Genomic DNA, 21,381 nt, shown 5'->3' on the forward strand with positions numbered 1-21,381 from the left:
CGTTCAAAAGTCTATAGTCCTTAATGCATCAGAGCAATCAAGCATGCTAACTAAAAGAGGATGTAAATACTTGTGACGAAGATCTGTATACAAATTACAGTAAAGAAGAATACGGGTAACTGACTCCACACATTTTTGCTTACAGAGACAGTATCTGACTGAGTAGGCTGTCTTGTTGAATCTGCCATAAAGAATGGCAGAGGGCATGGCGTTGCATCTGGCAAGGGAAAAAGCTCTACGCTGCTGTGGCACCTGCAAGACGGATTGATATGAGGCCATTTCCCCAGTACTAAGAGGGATCTCAAAGCTCAGTGGGAAACAAGTTTTCTTAGCCAGACTGTATAGATCTTGGCGCTCAATATCCAGCAACCCGTTTTTAATTTGTTGGACTGCAGCGGTGAAGGACAGCATGGACAGTAGTTCTAGAGATAAACCCATTGCTTTGATTTTTTTTCTCAATATGTGCTGACCAATTTGACAAGTTCAGAGAGCATTTACTTAAAAGAAACCTTACTTACTTAAAGAAACCTGTGTTCCTTACTTACTTTTCCACCTTCTGCGTGATATTCCTTCTCCTCTGCCCCCAGCAGTTTGGCTAATCCAAAGTCCGTGATCTTCACATGCTGGGGTGTCTTCACAAGAACGTTCCTGGCAGCCAGATCCCGGTGTACCAAACGGCGCTCCTCCAGATAGTTCATCCCCTACAGCGGGTACACAACAGACAGTTAGGAAAAAAACATGCACAGTAGAGAACTTTTAAGAAAACCGATTCTATCTTCATTTCATGAAAAGGGCCCATTCCGATAAAACTGCTGCAGTTTCATCACTGGTGAAAAATGAGTTCAGGTGCAGAACGTTCAGACAAATGTTGTTTCAGTACCCACTGCTGCAAAGAACTATGAACGCAGGATTACATCAGCAGGATTTGGCATCAGCTTGAAACATGCCTGAATAGCCCGAGCTTGTCAGACCTTGGAAGCTAAGCAGGGCTGGCCATTTTTAGTGCTTGGGGAGGAGACCACCAAGGAAGACCAGGGCCTCCTCCTCCTTCTTCCTCCTCCTCCTCCTGGCTTATTTTGTGTAGACAACCAATCTCATGTACAATCACTCCAACACCAGAATGGGCACTGATGCCTGGTATGTGGCGAGCGAATTACATGAACAAAATGGTGCACTACAGATACAGGTAAAGTGTAACTACAGAAGAGTGCTTCACAACCAATCCAAGCCCAGCAGAGAATCCCAATCAAACCTCTTCTGGCAGCTATGAAGCAGTTCCGTCAATATACAGAGAACCAGCTAAAAAACCACTTGCCCTTATGCGACACAGGTTTGATGCCTCTCCATTCTCAAAGGGGCAAATACCCTGAGAGAACTGATCCTAATTGCATCGTACAGGCATGGACCCAGGAACTTGGCCTTGCGTTTGCCAAGCTGAGCGATACAAATTGTCTTGTTGAAGCTTATGAAAACAGGAAATTAAGCCCTATACATGTAGTATTTAGTTCCAAATAGGGTTCATCAGAAATCTGCCAAAGCATTTACTAAGAGGTCGTCTTTTATTTTTGTAACTATGGCCTACTATGGGAGAGCCAGTTTGGTGTAGTGGTTAAGTGTGCGGACTCTTATCTGGGAGAACCGGGTTTGATTCCCCACTCCTCCACTTGCACCTGCTAGAATGGCCTTGGGTCAGCCAGAGCTCTGGCAGAGGTTGTCCTTGAAAGGGCAGCTGCTGTGAGAGCCCTCCAGCCCCACCCACCTCACAGGGTGTCTGTTGTGGGGGAGGAAGGTAAAGGAGATTGTGAGCCGCTCTGAGACTCTTCGGAGTGGAGGGCGGGATATAAATCCAATATCTTCTTCATCTTCTTCTTCTTACTACAGATACAGATCCATTATAAACTGTCTATGCGTAATAAGCACATAGTTTGGAGTGTCAATCAATAGCTATCGATCAGAATGCTGGAAGACTCTGGCCAATCTCTGTCTTTTGTGAGCTATGTGTAACAACCGGAAGTGATGAAACTCTCATGTAAAACATCTATAAATGCATTCTTTTAGTGCAAACTAAAATAAAACAGAACTTAGGAACACTTCAATACTTAATGCTTGAAGTTTCCCCACACAGAGTCTCACACAGTCTCTTAGAAACAAGCTTCTTCAAAGTAGACGTAGTAAAGATGTGGGTGGAGTCTTTCAGTTTGTTAGTGTTCCACTCGTGAAGGTACGGAGAGAATAAGGAACCACTTTTTAAAGGAATCCTCACGGTTTCGCTTATCAATACTTTTTAAGCCTCTTTCTCCCAATGTTACACGGAGCCACAACTCAGTTCCTTACAACATGGATCAACCCATGCTCTCATCTGCTGCTACCGGCTCTCCAATCCAAGTTCTGTTTTATTTTAGTTTGCACTAAAAGAACACATTTATACACATTTTACGTGAGAGTTTCATTGCTTCCGGTGGTTGCTACATATAGCTCACTATAGATACTGGTTCCAGTTGTATTCACTATTCTCTTTCAGCTGGACACCTGATGGCGGGGAAGTAATGAATATTCATTTATTTAAACAAGTGGACTCAGGCAAGGGGGCTGGATAGTGAAGGAACATCTCATCTTTGCACTGACTGGGACTTGAAAGGCCCATCCTTTCTGTTAATAAATCACTACACTAACATCAGCATAGCAAAGCATGCCTACAGTTTAAAATGATTCAGCTATTCCAATACAATAAACAAGGGCATCGGGGTCCAATTAGTTACAGCTCCTTTTGCTTGCAGTTATTGCTTATTTATGTTTCACTAACAGCCTGTCTTTCCTCCCGGCAGGGAACCAAAGCAGCTGACACCACGCTCCTCCAATTTATACTCACGACAGCCCTATGAGGTAGATTAGGCTGAGAGAAAAAGGCAACTGGCCTGAGATCCCCCTTTCAGGGAAGAGCCGGGATTCAAACATGGGTTTTCTGGTCCGGCATTTTAACCACAAATTCATGTTGGCTCTTGTGCAGCTGGACTGTTTCTACATTTTGATGTCTGATAAAGTTCATTTTACATAGGGTTGGATCCAGATACTCCACTGTATCTATGGTAATTGGTGCATGGAAGAAGAAGATATTGGATTTACCCCCTCGCCCTGAATCTCAGAGCAGCCTACAATCTCCTTTATCTTCCTCACCCACAACAGACACCCTGTGAGGTGGGTGGGGCTGAGAGAGCTCTCCCAGAAGCTGCCCTTTCAAGGACGCGCTCTGCGAGAGCTATGGCTGACCCAAGACCATTCCAGCAGCTGCAAGTGAAGGAGTGGGGAATCGAACCTGGTTCTCCCAGATAAGACTCCGTGCACTTAACCACTACATCAAACTAGAGCCCTGCATACCTCTCCCATTGGAGGAAGATTCCACCATTAGTGGATAAAGAAAAACTGAGTAGAGAAGCAGCCAACCCCCAGCAATGCACCAGCAGAACAAGAAGGAAGAAATGCCAGGCAACAGATGACTGATTTATTATGCAAAGTCCCTACTTTGCCGTGGACAGTTTCAGCACTAGGGGAATATTCTGATTCCCTCTGACGAAGCCTGCATGGTAAAATGCATAGGGACTCTGGATAATAAATCAGTCATCTATCAACTGGCATCTTATTCCCTTTTTGTTCCACCATTAGTGGACCAGAATCTTTGGATCCATCTTAGCTAGTTTTTTACTCATAAATGCGGTATCTTTGGAGAGCAACAATGTTTATTTATTTTATACCCATCCTTTCTCCCTAATAGGGACCTAAAGTGTCCTACATCATTCTCCTCTCCTCCATGTTGTCCTCACAACACCCCTGAGAGGTAGGCTAGGCTGAGTGTGTGTGATGGGCCCAGGGTCACCCAGCAAAGTTAACAGAGGGGAAACAGTTTCTAGCATGTGAGCGCAGCTACTAAGTGTTTTATACTAATGGAGGGGTGGCCAAACTTGCTTAATGTAAGAGCCACATAGAATAAACAGCAGATGTTTGAGAGCGGCAAGGAAGGAAGGGAAGGAGGGAGAGGTATATGGAAGAGAGAGGGGTAGAAAGAAAGCAACGTTAACTTTAAATGCATTTTCCAAGCTGCTGGCTGGATTAGCTTGGAGAAGTGATTTAAAGAGACAAATGCCTTTTCTAAGAAGAAGAAGAAGACAACGACGATGACTGCAGAGCGGTTTACAATCTCCTATATCTTCTCCCCCCATAACAGACACCCTGTGAGGTGGGTGGGGCTGAGAGGGCTCTCACAGCAGCTGCCCTTTCAAGGACAAGTCCTGTGATAGCTATGGCTGACACAAGGCCATTCCAGCAGCTGCAAGTGGAGGAGTGGGGAATCAAACCTGGTTCTCCCAGATAAGAGTCGGCACACTTAACCACTACACCAAACTGGCTCTGTGGGGCTTCGAAAGCCACACAGTATGTGTGAAAGAGCCACATGTGGCTCCCGAGCCAATTTGGCCACCCCTGCACTGATGCAATGATGCAGCAGTAGGAATGTTTGCTCCCTAGCATCCATCCTCATTCTTCCCCGATTAACCTTGGACCACCATGGTGAAGTCTACCAAAGATCTTCAGATGAATTTCTGCAAGGGCTTCAATTGCTGCCAAACAAATTACCCCCGCATGCTGGCAGAAGGCCACTATAAAAGCGGCTTTCATTAAATAAATGGAACTTTAATGAGCTGTTATTCTCAAAGATCGAGTCATCATCAACAACAAAACCCTATTAACAGTAACCTCATTTATCAAGGGCTCGCACATAATGAGTTTATCCAGTTCAGCAATTTCTCCTTCAAGTAAACATTTGCATGTTTCATGGTACACTAGACCCAAGAACACAATGCTTTGGGAAACACTTGTCATTTAATTCAAAGTCAGAAACACAGAATTACTTGTGAATTCATTAAACAATTATTTATCTAGCTAGATTTTCAAACATGTCAACCTTATTTTTAATTGTGCAACGCTGCAAATATTTTTATCCAAGGCTTGTCCCAGTTGGCCATATCTTTTGTACAATTATCGAAGCCAAACAGTTTGTTACAAATCTCTCATAGCGCTGAAACTCCCATCTCATTTTGCTAGCCATGAAATTTATGGTCTATCTCCTGAGACGCTTTAGTGCTGAGAAACATTGTATGTTTCAGATAACAAGAGATAAAGCCCTTCAGAAAGAAGAAAAATTACTTTTTCAGATGCCTAGGAAACAAAAAAAGCGTGAACTTTGTAGAAAAGTACCTTTGGGAATGGGCTTCCTGTCTGTGGTTTAACAACCAAGAGCTTTGCTTAGGTTTCTAGATAAGCATGCAGGCTTTTTTATACAAGCCAAAGAATTGTGAGACTCACGTCCCGTATGCCCAGGACTTCTGACTACCTCCGCCCCCCCGCCCCGATTTTTTTGAAAATTTTAAATAGATTTTATTTTATTGAATCTAATCCAATACAAGGGGAACATAGAGAACATAGGGAAAATAAATAACGGAAATATAAATCTAACATACAAGAATCCAATTTGGATGCATATAACAATTTACAAAAACAATACATAATATGCTAGGTATTATTAAGAATTAAGAAAAAGCCTACAATTCATTCTATTAGGCAAAAAGGAAATATTCCCAAAGAATTCCAAAACCAGGGCTCAAAGCAAATAATAATCTATAGTCAAATCAGTATCATTTTCGAAGAAAGGGTTATCTATTGTCTTACCCATTACATACTGGTTCCATAACTTATCATACCACATTTCAATCATGGGGGTTTCCAATTTTTAGCAATCGTCATACGAGCGATTGCCAACATTGTCAAGATTCAAGATTTCTGATCTTTACTCACCAATTTATCAGGCCAGATAAAAGAAGTTTAAAATCTACTGGAATGGTTAGATCGAATATTAGTTTTATTTGCTCTACCACTTTATTTCAAAAGTGGTTTTCTGATTTTAAAAACCTACAGGGCTTTTATCGTAGAAAAAGCCCAGCAGGGACCACACCTGATGTCACCATTGTTTTGCAAAGGGCTTTCTTGTAGAAAAAGTCCAGCAGGAGCTTATTTGCATATTAGGCCACATCCCCTGACAATGAGCTAGTCGGAACTGCCTTCCTGTGCATTCCTGCTCAAAAAAAGCCCTGAAAACCTACATAGCAGTACTTCACGCATTTCAAAATTTCAGAAGCAGTGCACACTGGAGCAGGGATGGTCCACAAAAAATCCAGGCATCTTGCTGGGTTTGCTTTTGTGTGCCAACCCTAGAGTTTCCAGACTGTGGGCCCGGCCAAGCAGACACATCTAAAGGTTGCCAGAGGTGCAGGACGAGCCATCGCCAAGCTAAGCGGATTTCACGATTTGCTCACCTTAGCAATCTGCACGCACCAGTTGAGAAGGTACTGGGAGCCAATGTTATCCTTGTTTTCCCGGACGTAATCGAGGATGCAGCCGTAAGGCATAAGCTGGGTGATGAGCTGAACGGTGGATGTCAGACAAATTCCCAGCAAACGGCATACGTGGGGGTTGTCGACGCTGGCCATCACATACGCTTCCTGGGGCGGGAGGGAAGAGAAGAGTGAGAATGAAACCCCACCTTTGAAATGGCAAAAATGTCAAGATGCAGGAAAAACAAGGGACAGTGGTAATGCAACAGTGAATGTGTCTTAGAATCATTCCATACACTTCACAGAATGAGGTGTTGGAACGGTTGGTATGTACTACTTTGTACTTCAGGTTTAAAAAGGTAAAGGTAAAGGTAGTCCCCTGTGCAAGCACCAGCCGTTTCCGACTCTGGAGTGATGTCGCAGCACAACATTTTCACGGCAGGCTTTTTTACGGGGTGCTTTGCCATTGCCTTCCTCAGTTATCTACACTTTCCCCCAGCAAGCTGGGTACTCATTTTACCGACCTCAGAAGGATGGAAGGCAGAGTCAACCAGGAGCCGGCTACCTGAACCCAGCTTCCGCCGGGACTGAACTCAGGTTGTGTGAGCAGAGCTTGGACTGCAATGCTGCAGCTTTACCACTCTGCGCCATGGGGCTCCTATAACTTCAGGTGTAGTGATCTATTTTTTATTTACTGACAGATCTAGAATACAAAGAGCCCCGTGGAGAAGAGTGTTAAAGCTGCAGTACTGCAGTCCTAAGCTCTGCTCACGACCTGAGTTCGATCCCCGGCGGAAGCTGGGTTTTCAGGTAGCCAGCTCAGGTTGACTCAGCCTTCCATCCTTCTGAGGTCAGTAAAATGAGTACCCAGCTTGCTGGGGGGAAAGTGTAGATGACTGGGGAAGGCAATGGCAAACCACCCCGTAAAAAGTCTGCCGTGAAAATGTTGTGAAAGCAACATCACCCCAGAGTCGGAAACAACTGGTGCTTGCACAGGGAACCTTTCCTTTTTTCCTAGAATACAATACAAAAACAATGGAGTGACGGTATATGCAAATATAACAATAATTGTAACCGACGCTAGGCAACAATTAATAAACATTCATTTCCACACTGAAGTTCTGTTAGCCCATGAAGTCCAGACAAAGACCCCAGGTGTTTTTTATTTCTCCATTTCAATTCTTAGAAAATCTTCAACAGTGGTGCAAGCTTCAGAATTGGGTTTGGATGCCAAAGGAAGAATAATGCCAGCTGCAATTAATGCTAATACCTTCTTATCTTCCTACCCAAAATCTCTAAGCCAAGGGTGACCAAACTGTGGCTCGGGAGCCACGTGTGGCTCTTTTACACATATTGTGGGGCTCTTGAAACCCCCACTCCACCCCATTGGCTGGCTTGGAATTCGTTTCCTTAAGTCACTTCTCTAAGCCAAGCTAGCTGGCACTTGGAAAATGCATTTAAAGTTGAAGTTGCTTTCTTTCCGCTGCTTGCTTCCTGCCTTGCGGTTCTCAAACACTTGACGTTCATGTCTTGTGGCTCTCAACCATCTGACATTTATTCTATGTGGCTCTTACGTTATGCACGTTTGGCCACCCCTGCTCTAAGCAGATATCATCCTGACCTGGATAGCCCAGGTGGGCCCGGTCTCATAAGATCTTGGAAGCTAAGCAGGGTCAACTCTGGCAAGTACTTGGACGGGAGACCTCCTTGGAATACCAGCAGTCGGGAGGACAGGGGCAGGCTCTACTCAGCCACCGCTCTGAAGGCTCCCAGGAGGGGTCAGTCACCAGAGGTCACCACGACTTCCAGGTGCAGACACACAAAAGAAAGAAAGAATGAAAGAAAGAAGGTGGGAGGGAGGAAGAAAGGACAATGTCCATAGACAATAACATGTCTATATTAGCAGAAGGCAATCTTTGGGGGCAACCCATGATAAATACATAGAAAATGATTTTGCATTGAAATGGTCTTTCTTAGGAAGATTCCAGACTTCTTTCTTCAGTCGCAGTGATACGCAGGCTCCTAATTGTGAAGCCGGTCTGGTTCTTATTCTGCTTCCTGTTATGCCAGAAACATATTGTATTAATTTTTAGTGAAACCAATATTCCTCGACCACGTGGGGCTTGAAGCGAGCGTTCCCGCAAATGTTGACTTGAAGGCTGCCAAACTGCGGGTCCAAGTGCGCGGACCGGGTACGCATGTGGGCCACACAGAAGACGAAGCCGTTCCAGCATTCAGCAGAGCCCATTAAATTTAATGCTGCAAGAGTGGAAGAGCCAGCCGACCTCTTCGAGGAAGAATAATGAAGCCCTTGTGCAGTCAGATGTTTCTTTAAAGGCTCTGAGAACTCACTGCAGGCTTTGGGGACTTAGAAAAAAACACACACCAGTGTCTCGGAAATCTCCACGGTATGCCTTGACCTGCTCCAACTATGTTTGGTATTTGGCTGCAAATCTCCTGAATTAGCTCTTATCCTAACAAAGCTGCTAGGAACTGTGGCTAAAGAACTGAATGGATTAGATTACTGTTACTCGCAGGGCACAAACGCTTTTAAGTGGCAGGGCCAGGGCTTTTTTTGAGCAGGAACGCACAGGAACACAGTTCCAGCTGGCTCGGGGTCAGGAGGTGTGGCCTAATAGGCAAATGAGTTCCCGCAGGGCTCTTTCTACAGAAAAACCTTGTGTGAAACAATGGTGATGTCAGGGGGTGTGGCCTAACAGGCAAATGAGATCCTGCTCGGCTTTTTCTACCAAAAAAAGGTCCTGGGCAGAGCTAACAGGAGCTCCTCCCTCATTGCTTTTTTCTAGTCGCTTCTAATGTCATTAGTTCAAAAATTCATAGTTGCAGACAACCAAGCTTTTTCTCCTTCCCTGCCGTCCCTCCCACGTATGGTGAAACCTCAGCATGAGCACGCACAGCCTGTAGCTGTGCATACTTGAGAGCCAGTTTGGTGTAGAAGATGATGATATTGGATTTATATCCTGCCCTCCATTCCGAATCTCAGAGTCTCAGAGCAGCTCAAAATCTCCTTTATCTTCCTCCTCCGCAACAGAGGTGGGGGGGGCTGAGAGGGCTCTCACAGCAGCTGCCCTTTCAAGGACAACCTCTGCCAGAGCTATGGCTGACCCAAGGCCATTCCAGCAGTTGCAAGTGGAGGAGTGGGGAATCAAACCCGGTTCTCCCAGTGTAGTGGTTAAGTCCGGACTCTTATCTGGGAGTGGGGTTTGATTCCCCACTTCCCTACTTGCACCTGCTGGAATGACCTTGGGTCAGCCATAGCTCTCGTAGAAGTTGTCCTTGAAAGGGCAGCTGCTGTGAGAGTTCTCTCAGCACCCACCTCACAGGGCGTCTGTTGTTGGGGAGGAACATAAAAGAGATTGTGAGCCGCTCTGAGACTCTGAGATTTGGAGTGGAGGGTGGGATATAAATCCAGTACCATCCAATACAAATACCATCATACTGTTATTCCTGAGTGCTCTGGTTCATTCTGGATGCTCTCCACACATGCAGGACCAGTAATGTGGAGGGGGGGGGGTGGAATATCAGATACAGTGCATGGGTGTAAGTTGCTTTTGAGTCTCCCCTCCACAAGACTAGGAGAAGGTTGATATTTCACCATCTGCTCCTGTGCAACATTGTCAACGGGAAACAGAAATGTGTCGGAAACTGAAATATTCTGAATCTTTATTGCGCTATAGCTTCAGTGTAATCTGGCTGGTCATAAGGGGTTTTTTTTTGAGCAGGAACACACAGGAACGCAGTTCCTACTGGCTTGGTGTCAGGGGGTGTGGCCCACATGCAAATAAGTTCCTGCTGGGCTTTTTGTAGAAAAAGCCCTGTGTGAAACAATGGTGATGTCATGGGGTGTGGCCTAATATGCAAATGAGTTCCTTATGATTTCCTAATATGCAAATGAGTTCCCTGCTGGTCATCATCATCATCAACCTATTGTTCCAATTTTAAAGATCTTCACTGGTTACTAGTTCTGTTTCTGGGCTCACTTGCAAGTGCTGGTTTTGACCTATAAAGACCTAAGCAGTCTGGGACCTGGAGGCATGAAGCACTGTTCAGAAAACTTGATCTCTTGAAAAATTAATGCGGCCAACAGGTCTTAAATAAATCTACAAATAGTGCCTGTAGTTTTGGCTTTGTGCCCCCCTTCTCAACCAATATTTCTACATCTCTGAAAGTTATAAAAGAAGATGAAAAAGCAAGGAAACTCACATCGAGAATTTCTTTGTTGGCTTTGGGGGATGTGGCCTCTCTCAATTCCTTAATAGCCACAGGAATTTTAACTTTCTCCCCTTCTGGAAGCCAGAGCCCCTGTAAAAAGAACCAAAAGGAGAAGAAGTTTAATATATAAATTCCAATATAGGCAGCAGGCTTGCGTGTAAACTATATAGAGCGTGCAGAAGGAATGCATCGCCCAACCAGCAGAGGCAATTCAACAATCTGTCAGGATAACTGCGTGTCACAAAGTTTCCAGGAAACGATAAATGGAATTTGACTAAAGAAATGGTGCCCTAAATGTAATGGCTTGGATTGCAGAGCCCGTTTTATAAGGCAATTCTAACTGCACAAAGGAGAGCCACCCATTTCTGTCAGTTCCTTCACAGCTGCAGTCTTTCAAGCAGCATCGTCTGCCACTCCAGAGAATCCCTTGGTCCTCAGAAGTGGCTTTTGGCAGCTGCGAGATGAGCGGCAGGAAGGGATGAATGGGAAATCCCACTGTTAAGTGGAACTCTGCTCTGTACAGTTCTTTGAACAAAAGCCAGATTTCAAGAACAATACATGGGCATTCAGCCATGCCGCCCGATCCTATGCACGGTCACTTAACTGCTCGGCTAGTTTTGCTTATTCCCAAGCAAGTCTCCGTAGAACTGCAGCTGTAGTTTACATCTCCCCCCAAAACAGTGAGAAGCAGAGGGGGGGGGGGAATGGTGTGTCAGATGCAGCACTGCACAACTGCATGGGCTCATGGCTGCCTCTCTCCCTTGGCTAGAAATAACCATTGGCAGGGATACCTCTGAATTAATGCCACCACAGTTACTGCTAATGCATGCTAGTTCTTGTTGATCTTTTTAAAGCTTTTCTCCCATTTCAATTTGCTTATCATTCCTTGCTGTAACTGCAGCTGTAGCACTACAAACAAATTTTCTGCCAAGTTTTTTGAAAAAATCAGATTTTGCCTTACTGAGATGCAGGGGTAGAATTCTAACAGGAGCTCCTTTGCACATCAGGCCACACCCCCTGATGTAGCCAATTCTCCAAGAGCTTACAAAGGCTCTTTTTTGTAAGCTCTTGGAGGATTGGCTACATCAGTGGGGTGCGGCCTAATATGCAAAGGAGCTCCTGCTAGAATTCCACCCCTGCTGAGATGTAATTTTAGCATTGTTACATTCGAGGGTCAGTCTCCGGAAGCGTTCCATATTTTGTGGAGCTTCTTTCAGTCTTATATATAAATTATAAAAACTACGTGCCCAAAACAGGGTATATCAGGATGTATGCCAGAATATCACATCAAGTTATGTTCCACTGCATGCTGCTCTAATATTATGCTGATGCCAGTCTTTAGCATTAGAGCCACTCTCATTTACCTGTTTGTAAATCCTATTAAAACTCATCATGGCTACGTAAACACACTGGAGCAGCAAGAAATGAATTTCCTCTCCCAAATTACCCTCAGATTATTGATATTCTATCTAAACACTCCAATGTTTGCCAAATATCCTGCATTTCCAATTCCAATAACCTTTAATGGCGTAATGATAGCTTACTAAAAGAAATGAGCACTCAATTTGCCCATACGTCAAGCTAAAACAATATCGATACATCAAATTATAACACCAATTGATAATTAATAGGGATAAAAAGACAATAATCTTAATCTTGAGTATCAGAGACAACAAAAAAGAATAAATTTTTACAGTAAAAGGGCTTAACAGTCAGGGGACATGATTAAACATTATATAGACTTTCACTCACTATCATTTGATATCAACTGAAATACAGATTTCAGTGTGTTATATATTTTAACTGAGATTTATTCCCCCCGCCTCCAGATTCTCAAGTTTTGAACTTTTACAACGGAGGAGGAAAAGGTGGCGACTTTACCTTGTAAACGGTACCAAAAGCTCCAGAGCCGAGAACTTTGACCTTCTTAAATTCTGTTTCCTTTAAAATCCTTAAGAGAGCCTGATTTGGCGCTTCTCCGCTGGGTGTCAAAGGCTCCACAAGCTGTTCAATGCAAAAAACAGCACATTTTAGGAAGAGAGGTATCCATTTGTTAGAAGTCAGTTTGATTTATATTTTTGAGAAGTATAAAACAGTTAATACAAACTGATATCATCTGTGCTTTGGATTGCCAACTCTGTGTTGGGAAATAACATGGACATTTGGCAGGGGGTGGAGCCTGAGAAGGCAGGGTTTGGTGAAGGAAGGGACCTCAGTGGGGTACAACGCCACAGAGTCCACCTGCCAAAGCAGCCATTTCTCCAGGGGAACTGAGCTCTGTAGTCTGGAGAGCAACTGTGTAATAGCAAGTGTTCTCCAGGTACCACCTGGAGGCTGGCAACCCTACCTGTGCTCTGCTATTACACTCTCAGAACAAAATACTGCTAAGAAACAAGTATGAAAATCTGGTGCAGGTCAATGGAATTTCAACCCCCCCCCCCCCACGGCAGGACAAAACGAAACACACCCCTTTGAAAATACTTGAAATCCAAATTGCTGTTACCCATTTTCAGCTAAATTGCAGAGAAAGTGAAACATTTATAAAGCACAATCATAAGAACATGAGAGAAGCCATGTTGAATCAGGCTAACGGCTTATCCAGTCCAACACTCCATGTCATAAAGTGGCCAAAAGACCCCAGGTGCCATCAGGAGGCCCATAAGTGGGGGTCAGGACACTAGAAGCCCTCTCACTGTGCCCCCACAAGCACCAAGAATACAGAGCATCACTTGCCCCAGACAGAGAGTTCCAACATTATGCTGTGGCTAATAGCCACTGATGGACCTCTGCTCCATATGTTTCTCCAGTCCCCTCTTGAAGCTGTCTATGCTTGCAGCCTCCACCACCTCCTGTGGCAATGAATTCCACGTGTTAATCACCCTTTGGGTAAAGAATCAGACCCTCTTGGATAGCAACACTGCGACGTTTTACACAGAACATTCCTGAGATAATGTGTTTTAATAAGATACAGTTGCTCCAGGCACTATGTTAAGATCAGTGTAAGCAGCAATGTAGCAGAGTTACCAGATGTCCTCTTTTTAGAGGACACGTTCTCTCCTTTTGGGGTCTTTTACAAAAAAAAAGGATAACAATATCCTCTCTTCGGGTTGGAAGGTTAGAAGCATTCCTAGCAAGTAGCAAACATCACAGCTTAAATAGTAGGGCTATTTAATGAGATTTCTTCATAGTGATCACTTGTCTGAAGTGGTCAGTTGGGGGAAACGTCGTCTTCTGCTTTTCAAAATACAGTAACCCTAAATGTAGCAGCGCAAGTAGCAATGCGGCAACCCCCCCCCCCAGTTTGCTGCATATGCATCATAAGAACATAAGAGAAGCCATGTTGGATCAGGCCAACGGCCCATCCAGTCCAACACTCTGTGTCACACAGTGGCAAAAAATTTTACATACACACATACACTGTGGCTAATAGCCACTGATGGACCTGTGCTCCATATTTTTATCTAAACCCTTCTTGAAGGTGGCTATACTTGTGGCCGCCACCACCTCCTGTGGCAGTGAATTCCACATGTTAATCACCCTTTGGGTGAAGAAGTACTTCCTTTTATCCGTTTTAACCTTTCTGCTCAGCAATTTCATCGAATGCCCACGAGTTCTTGTATTGTGAGAAAGGTAGAAAAGTACTTCTTTCTCTACTTTCTCCATCCCATGCATAATCTTGTAAACCTCTATCATCGTCATGCTCATCCAACAACATGTATAATCTTGTTTGAAAAAAATGGGTTATTCCCCCTGAAAAACAGAAACAATTCCTGGAGAGAAGATAATCAGATCAGAACTATGAAATGAGGAATATGAAACTGATCATCTGGAAACGCTCTTGGGCCCTTGACACCTTCCAGCCAGCCTCAGGTGCATTTCAGAATCATTTCCTGAACCCACCTCTCTTTCCTGGAGCAGCCGGCGCAAAGTACGCTTTCTGACAATGCGACGCCTCCGTATGTAGAGACCGATGCCCAGGGCAATGAGGAGCAAGCCAAACATGATGCCAACGATTCCAGCAGCAATGGAGGGGACCTTGGAGCTAGAGGGAAAAGGCCAAATACCACTGATCATAAGACAACATGCAAGTCTAATGAAGCTGGTTTACCGCTGTTGGATGGCCATCCAGTGCCCGTATCTTTGCTTTTAAATGAAAGGTGACAAAAAGACTGCTTTTCTGCATAAACAAAACCTGCCCTCTACCTGCAACCCCAAAGGACCTGCATGTTTTCCTGTCATATGTGCTGAACATGCACAGCAAAGGTCCTTGCAATGCGTTAAGAGCTCCCTGGACATGTGCTTTGTTCATCGTAGTGGCTGGCAGAGCCTTTTCTGAGCAGGAACACAGTTCCAGCTGGCTGTGGCCTAATATGCGAATAAGTTCCTGCTGGGCTTTCCCCACAAAAAAGTCCTGCACAAAACACCGATGTCAGGAGGTGTGGCCTAATATGCAAATGAGTTCCTGCTCGGGTTTTTCAACAACAACCCCCCCTGCGCGAAACAATGGTGGTGCCAGGGGTGTGTGGTCTAATATGCAAATGAGTTCATGCCGGGCTCTTTCTGGGGGGAAACCTCCTGCGCGAAACACTGGTGATGTCAGGGGTGTGGCCTAATATGCAAATGAGTTCCTGCTGGGCCTTTTCCCTACAAAAAGCCCTGTTGGCTGCCAGTAACAAGAATGAAAGGAAGCTGAGCTCCATATGCTCGAAATGAAAAGCCCCTCTATTGACAGCAGATGACTGGCTCGTGAGGTGCTCTGCTTCGCTCAAAAGCCTGTTTATGAGGGAACGGTGGTTCAATCAAACTGATTGCTGTTGGCTGCATTCAGAGAACAGGACAATCTGCAATGATACTCTGCAGGGCTTTCCCCCCAGGGGAATGCAGCAGAACAGAGTCACAGAACCTTTTTGAGGAAACAAAATTCTCAAAAAACGTTTAAAAGTTCATAAGGGGCACCCGCATGTTTCTCCTTCATTTCCCTCTTGAGAGTTCTGGCACCTCTTTTTCCAGAAAAGAAGCCCCGATATTCTGTATCTTTTGCCTCTCAGATTTCTCTACCGGGTTATTTGTCTGCATGTTGCATAAAACTGTTTTTTAAGGACTACTTTTCTTTGATCCCAGGAGACTTGCTGGAATCCTTCCCTTCAATGCAAGCTGCTCAAACCTCAGTTTATCAGCGCAGGGAGGAAGGGGAAGAGGGATACTTTTGCTCTGCTGGAAGGCACCAGGGCCCTGAGAGATCTTTTACAGTTTCATAGGGCCTGTAAAGCAGATATTTTCCACCAAGCTTTCTTGTAAGGGCAGTGACAGTTGCCATGCTGGCACCTCCCTCCTCTGCCTCAATGTTCAGTAACCTGTTCAATGGCACTTTAATAAGACGCCATCAGGGTTTAATCTGTTTTAGTCTAAATGGTTTTATTGGTCTACACGCATGTATTTTTTACTCTGCTGTACATTGCCTAGCAACAGCTGGGATGGGGCGATTAAGTTTAAATAATAATAATAATAATAATAACAATAACAACAATATATTTTTCACAGATGCACACACACTGTGTTCAAGAGGAAGCATATTAGCTACCTTAGGTTGCGATCACACACACACACACACACACACACACACACACACACACACACACACGGATAATGTACTTCCAATGCACTTTCAATACACCCTCACTCAGTAAAATCCAGTTGGAAAGTGCATTGAAAATGGATTGAAAGTGCATCATTAGTATGGGTGATAGCAGTTGGAAAGTGCACTGAAAGTGACAGAAAGTGCATAATTTAGTGTGTGTGATCGCAGCCTTTGAGAAGTCCACTAATGCAATTAATATCTCTGGGTGGTGGCAGAGGTATTGCTGGGGTCCAAGAAAATGAGATGTTCATATGAGGTCTCAGATATGCACACATGGAAGATCCAAAAAAATAGGTCTATGCCGCATCTAGAAGGGGGATAAGACCGTTGCATTCAAATATGACCTAATTCCACACTGGTCAATGGAATTCTACTCAAAACATTTGCTGGTAAGGAAGACGGCTAGGTGCTTTAAATGCTGGTTTGGATCCCAAGCTGTCTTTTTGTGAATAAAAGGGGCTATATGGACCCCACCTCATGATTTACACCCAACTAAGTATCTATATACACACATATACTATCCATCCATCCATCCATCCATCCATCCATCCATCCATCCATCCATCCATCCATCCATCCATCCATCCACCCACCCACCCACCCACACTCATGTATACATTGTGCTCATCATGGAACATATAATTAATTTACAATCCTTACCCATTGGGACAACCTTCAAGCCCTGGTCCTTTACATCTGAAAAAGAAAAAAAGAGTGTTTTTTTTTTTACAAAATTAATAAGAAGACAGAAACAGCCCCCTCAATAGACATTTTAAATGTTGTCTCAGAACAGCAATTATTTGTTTTCTGAGACATCCTGCTTGCTAAGGAAACAAAACATATGGGAAAATAACAGGAGCCTTGAACCAGATGCCTTCGTGCAGAGGTCAGGGTATGCTGTACTGAATGAACAGCTTCAGAGTCCAGCCTCTTTAAGCGTACAGAGGAGGAGAACAGCCAGAACACTCTTCAGATCCATTATTCCAGGACAGCCCAGGACACTCTATTCCCCCTCCCCTCCCCAGTATAAACGCTGCCTCTTAAAAAGTGTTGCCGTGTCAGCTATCTTCAAAAAGGTTGTTCATCCTGATCCGACAAAGAAGCCCCTCACAAAGAGACAACTGTTTGCTCCTCTACATGAAAGGGACCAGCAAGCTTGCTGTGGAATGGACAAAATGTTCACTTCCTGCACTCTTGGGAACAGGAAAGCGAGGGGCTGAAAATGTCCAGAGACAGAAATAATAGCCAACGTTGCTTTCTAACGCCAGACCTTGGCCCATTTGATGCAGCTGCCCGTCCTACGCAAGAGAACACGTTTGTGCTTAAGGGAAAGCCGTTAACCTACATAACTTGACTTGTGATTTTGGGTAAAGATTCAGCAACGAAGGCTTCACAGACAAACGAGACTTGGCGGTTAGATTCTATACCTCTTTTTGCTGCCCTTAGTAAAATTCTGCTGCTTCACTTGAGATTATACATTTAGCAGCTTTCGACTCAACGGGCTGTTTTCCTACTTGTGGGCATCTTTATAAGAGGAAGCAGGCCTTTTTTTCTGTAGAAAAAGCCTAGCAGGAACTCGTCTGCATATTAGGCCACACTCCCTGACATCCCTATTGTTTAACACAGGGCTTTTTTGTAGAAGAAGCCCAGCAGGAGCTCATTTGCATATTAGGCCACACCTGTCACCAAGCCAGCCAGAACTGCATTCTTGTGTGCTCCTGCTCAAAAAAAGCCCTGAGGGGAAGCATTTAAACATGATATTCTTCCACCTGAAATGCTACAGTTCTGTCATTCACAGATTCTGGGCAGGCACCTCTGTTTCTTCCCTGGCTGGGAGAGCCGAAATAGGGTCTAGAAACGAGGACCGCATGTGAAAAGGGTTTTCTAGGAAGCTGAACTCCAGGGTTCACTTCTCAGATATTTACAGTGGTTAATATAATATGTGAGAAGTTGTCAATTTTTGTTCTGGCACTGTGCCTGCCCCTTAAAACGGCTGCAGAGGAGATGGCATTCAACAAATACAAACCAAGACTGCTATGTGACAAGGTGGTGGTGGGGCGCATCCTATCTCCGATTGCTAAACAGTGGTTTAGGAGCACACCCAAGAGGCGTACCCGAGAAAGTAGGAAGCCTACAATCGCAGGACCTCCAGGCCAGCAGCATGTTGTCTTGTGCAACTGGACCCGATCCTGATAAAGGCATTACGTGGTCTGACGACTGATTTTGGATTTCTGAACCAGCACGGCCGTAACCACCTTCTGACCCTGTGGCACAACCTGGTCTGATTCAGTATAAGGCAGCTTTGCGTATTCAACTCCTCTCCCCGGTCAGGGGTGTTGCGAGGCCTCTTTCCAACTGTTACTGCTTTAAATGCCTTCAGAAGACCCTCTTCTGTGAATGAGACAGATGCCCCTGACTCAGCCCTTAACTCGGTCAAGCAGACTGCTTGAAAACCTGAGGTCTCTATTGTTAGCAGCACAAGGCTCAAACTATGAGGGGAGCACTGGTTTACATTTGCTGAACAAAACTACGCAGTTCTTATAAAGGGAGATTGAACTTTTGCTTTAGGCACATTTCTCCCACAGGACACGTTTCCTGGATTTTTGGTAGCTCTATCAGCACATAAGACGAAACCCATCCTTTTGCATGTTTGTGGAAGGGACCCATTACAACAAAGGTCTCCAGCACGGCGGAGTTTGAGTGATTAGTTTAGAGTGTTGCACCAGGATCCGGAAGAATAAGATATGAATCCCCACTCCACCATGGGCGTTCGCTGGGAGATCTTGGGCCAGTCACGTACTCTGAGCCTAACATACTTCACGGGATTGTTGGGAGGATAAAATGGAGGAGAGAAGAGCGATGTAAGACACCTTGGGTCCCATTGGGAAGAAAGACAGGGTAAAAACAAAGTCAGGGACGCCAATAAATTACCCCTCCTTCCTTCCCAGCCACCAGGAAGCTGGCTGCAGTTCATCCATGCTTACACTCTGTGGATACTCAATGATCAAAATGCACCCTTCCTCTTTAATAATTATACTTTTAAAAATACTTTGCAAGAGGGAAGGACAGCTAAAGCACATGCTCTGGCCTGAAAAGTATGAATGGCTTCTTGGCACACTGACTCTGATCCGACGTGGACTTTGATCAATTCTAAACCATTTTGGTAAGGTAACCTTTTAAATTCAATTGTGTCTTTATTTAGTATTATTTTCTAATATAGTTTAATTTTAATATTCGTATAATATTTTATTCTTAGGCACACTATCAAACACATGATGCAACATGAATGCCCTTGACTAAGACATAAGGCTGCATTATAAGAGGCCTCAGTTACATCTTTAAGCCTTTGTCACTTTATTGTAATTACCGGTAATTTTGAAATATTGTTATTAATGTGATAAAAATAATTTTTACCAATTTACATTCCCCCCACCCTTTCTTTATTACAGAAACTACTTTCTTTTTGGTCCAGCATGGATGTATTATTTGTATTCTGTATTATGGACCAGTATGTGTATATACTTGTTTGACCTCTGAAGAAGACCATTCTAGGTCGAAATGCATCAGGTCAAGTGTTTTCACACGGTTGTTTTATGATTTTACAAAGAAGAAGAACTGCAGATTTATACCCCGCCCTTCTCTCTGAATCAGAGACTCAGAGCGGCTTACAATCTCCCATATCTTCTCCCCCCACAACAGACACCCTGTGAGGTGGGTGGGGCTGAGAAGACTCTCACAGCAGCTGCCCTTTCAAGGACAACCTTTGCCAGAGCTATGGCTGACCCAAGGCCATTCCAGCAGGTGCAAGTGGAGGAGTGGGGAATCAAACCCGGTTCTCCCAGGTAAGAGTCCACGCACTTAACCACTACACCAAAAGGAAGGAGGCCAATGATGGGCCCCTAAAGGTTTTTAACTTTCTATAACAAATACATTTATTTTTAATTATGATTTAATTGTATAATTTGCTTCTAATTTTTGGCCCTTAAGTTGTTAAGCTCCTTATTCCTGATCATGCATCAATATAAACCTGTTTCCATGGATCTGCTTACACTCCTGTGCAGTAGAAAAAAGGTAAATGTAGTCCCCCTGTGCAAGCACCAGTTGTTTCTGACTCTAGGGTGATGGCACATCACGGCATTTTCACAGAAGCCTTTTTTACGGAGTGGTTTGCCACTGCCTTCCCCAGTCATCTACACTTCCCCCCCAAGCAAGCTGGGTACTCATTTTACCAACCTCTGAAGAATGGAAGGCTGAGTCAACCTAGAGCCAACAACATCACCGAGGATGCCAAGGTTAAAGCTACGTTCCTGAGTAGTTGCAGCCGCTCCACATTAGACACAGCAAGAGCCCTCGTCGCGCTGGCAGAACTCGACACGACATCGTTTGAGACCATCAAAACTGAACTACGCGACCATTTCACACCGCGACCATCCAGAATAGCAGGCCACCACACTTTCTACAAGTGTGACCAGGCACCGTCTGAGACAATTGCTGACTACGTCACTGCGCTGCGGAAGGCGGCGCGCCTCTGCGAATTCTCCAAACCTGAACCCAGTTTCCACCAGGATCAAACTCAGGTTGTGAGCAAAACTGCAGTTTACCTCTCTGCGCCACGAGGTTCCTGTGTAGTAGAACAGGCACCTTTTTTTCCTTGGTGGGGTTAAAAGCAATGATGGGTACCACACTGAGGGGCTTTTTTCATTGGGAAATCAACAGGGAAGGAAAAGGTTAAAGTGTCCCTCTCTTCCCACCCTGCTAACCTCCTTCACAAAGCAATCCTGGAGGTACATTTACGAAAGCAAATAAGTCACTGAAAATATGGAAGAAATCGTAACACGTAATTGAAACCTTGGCACGGAATTTTATGAGAAAGTGGAGAAGTCCCTCATATTTTCTAGAAGTAAAAATATAGCCCGCAGCATTTTCGAACAATTTTCCAGTTCTCCTTCAGAAACTAAAAGAAGGAACGCGGGGCTATTAAGGTGACTTTAGTTCCTGCCGGAGACTATGAAATACAGCTCTTTGTTTTCTGCAAAGATGAAGGCTGGTGTGATCCCCGGAACTATTCATAGGTTGCCCTCAACGCAGGGTTTTCATCTTCATGTACATAAATATCCATTCATTTGGTAC

The 21,381-nt window shown here is 44.5% G+C and overlaps 1 protein-coding gene across 1 annotated transcript in view; it reads right to left on the reverse strand.

Moving 5' to 3' along the window:
- The window catches only part of EGFR (epidermal growth factor receptor), a 232,306-nt gene that overhangs the window by 23,714 nt on the left and 187,211 nt on the right, over positions 1-21,381 (reverse strand). Inside the window, exons 16-21 of the mRNA XM_060247751.1 lie at positions 16,912-16,947; positions 14,514-14,655; positions 12,495-12,617; positions 10,605-10,703; positions 6,363-6,548; positions 546-701 (exon numbers count right to left, since the gene is read on the reverse strand). Of these exons, the coding sequence (XP_060103734.1) occupies positions 546-701; positions 6,363-6,548; positions 10,605-10,703; positions 12,495-12,617; positions 14,514-14,655; positions 16,912-16,947 (742 nt within the window). The remainder of the gene's footprint in view (positions 1-545; positions 702-6,362; positions 6,549-10,604; positions 10,704-12,494; positions 12,618-14,513; positions 14,656-16,911; positions 16,948-21,381) is intronic.

Source organism: Heteronotia binoei, chromosome 10 (assembly GCF_032191835.1).
Source record: "Heteronotia binoei isolate CCM8104 ecotype False Entrance Well chromosome 10, APGP_CSIRO_Hbin_v1, whole genome shotgun sequence".
NCBI classification, from domain to species: Eukaryota; Metazoa; Chordata; class Lepidosauria; order Squamata; family Gekkonidae; genus Heteronotia; species Heteronotia binoei.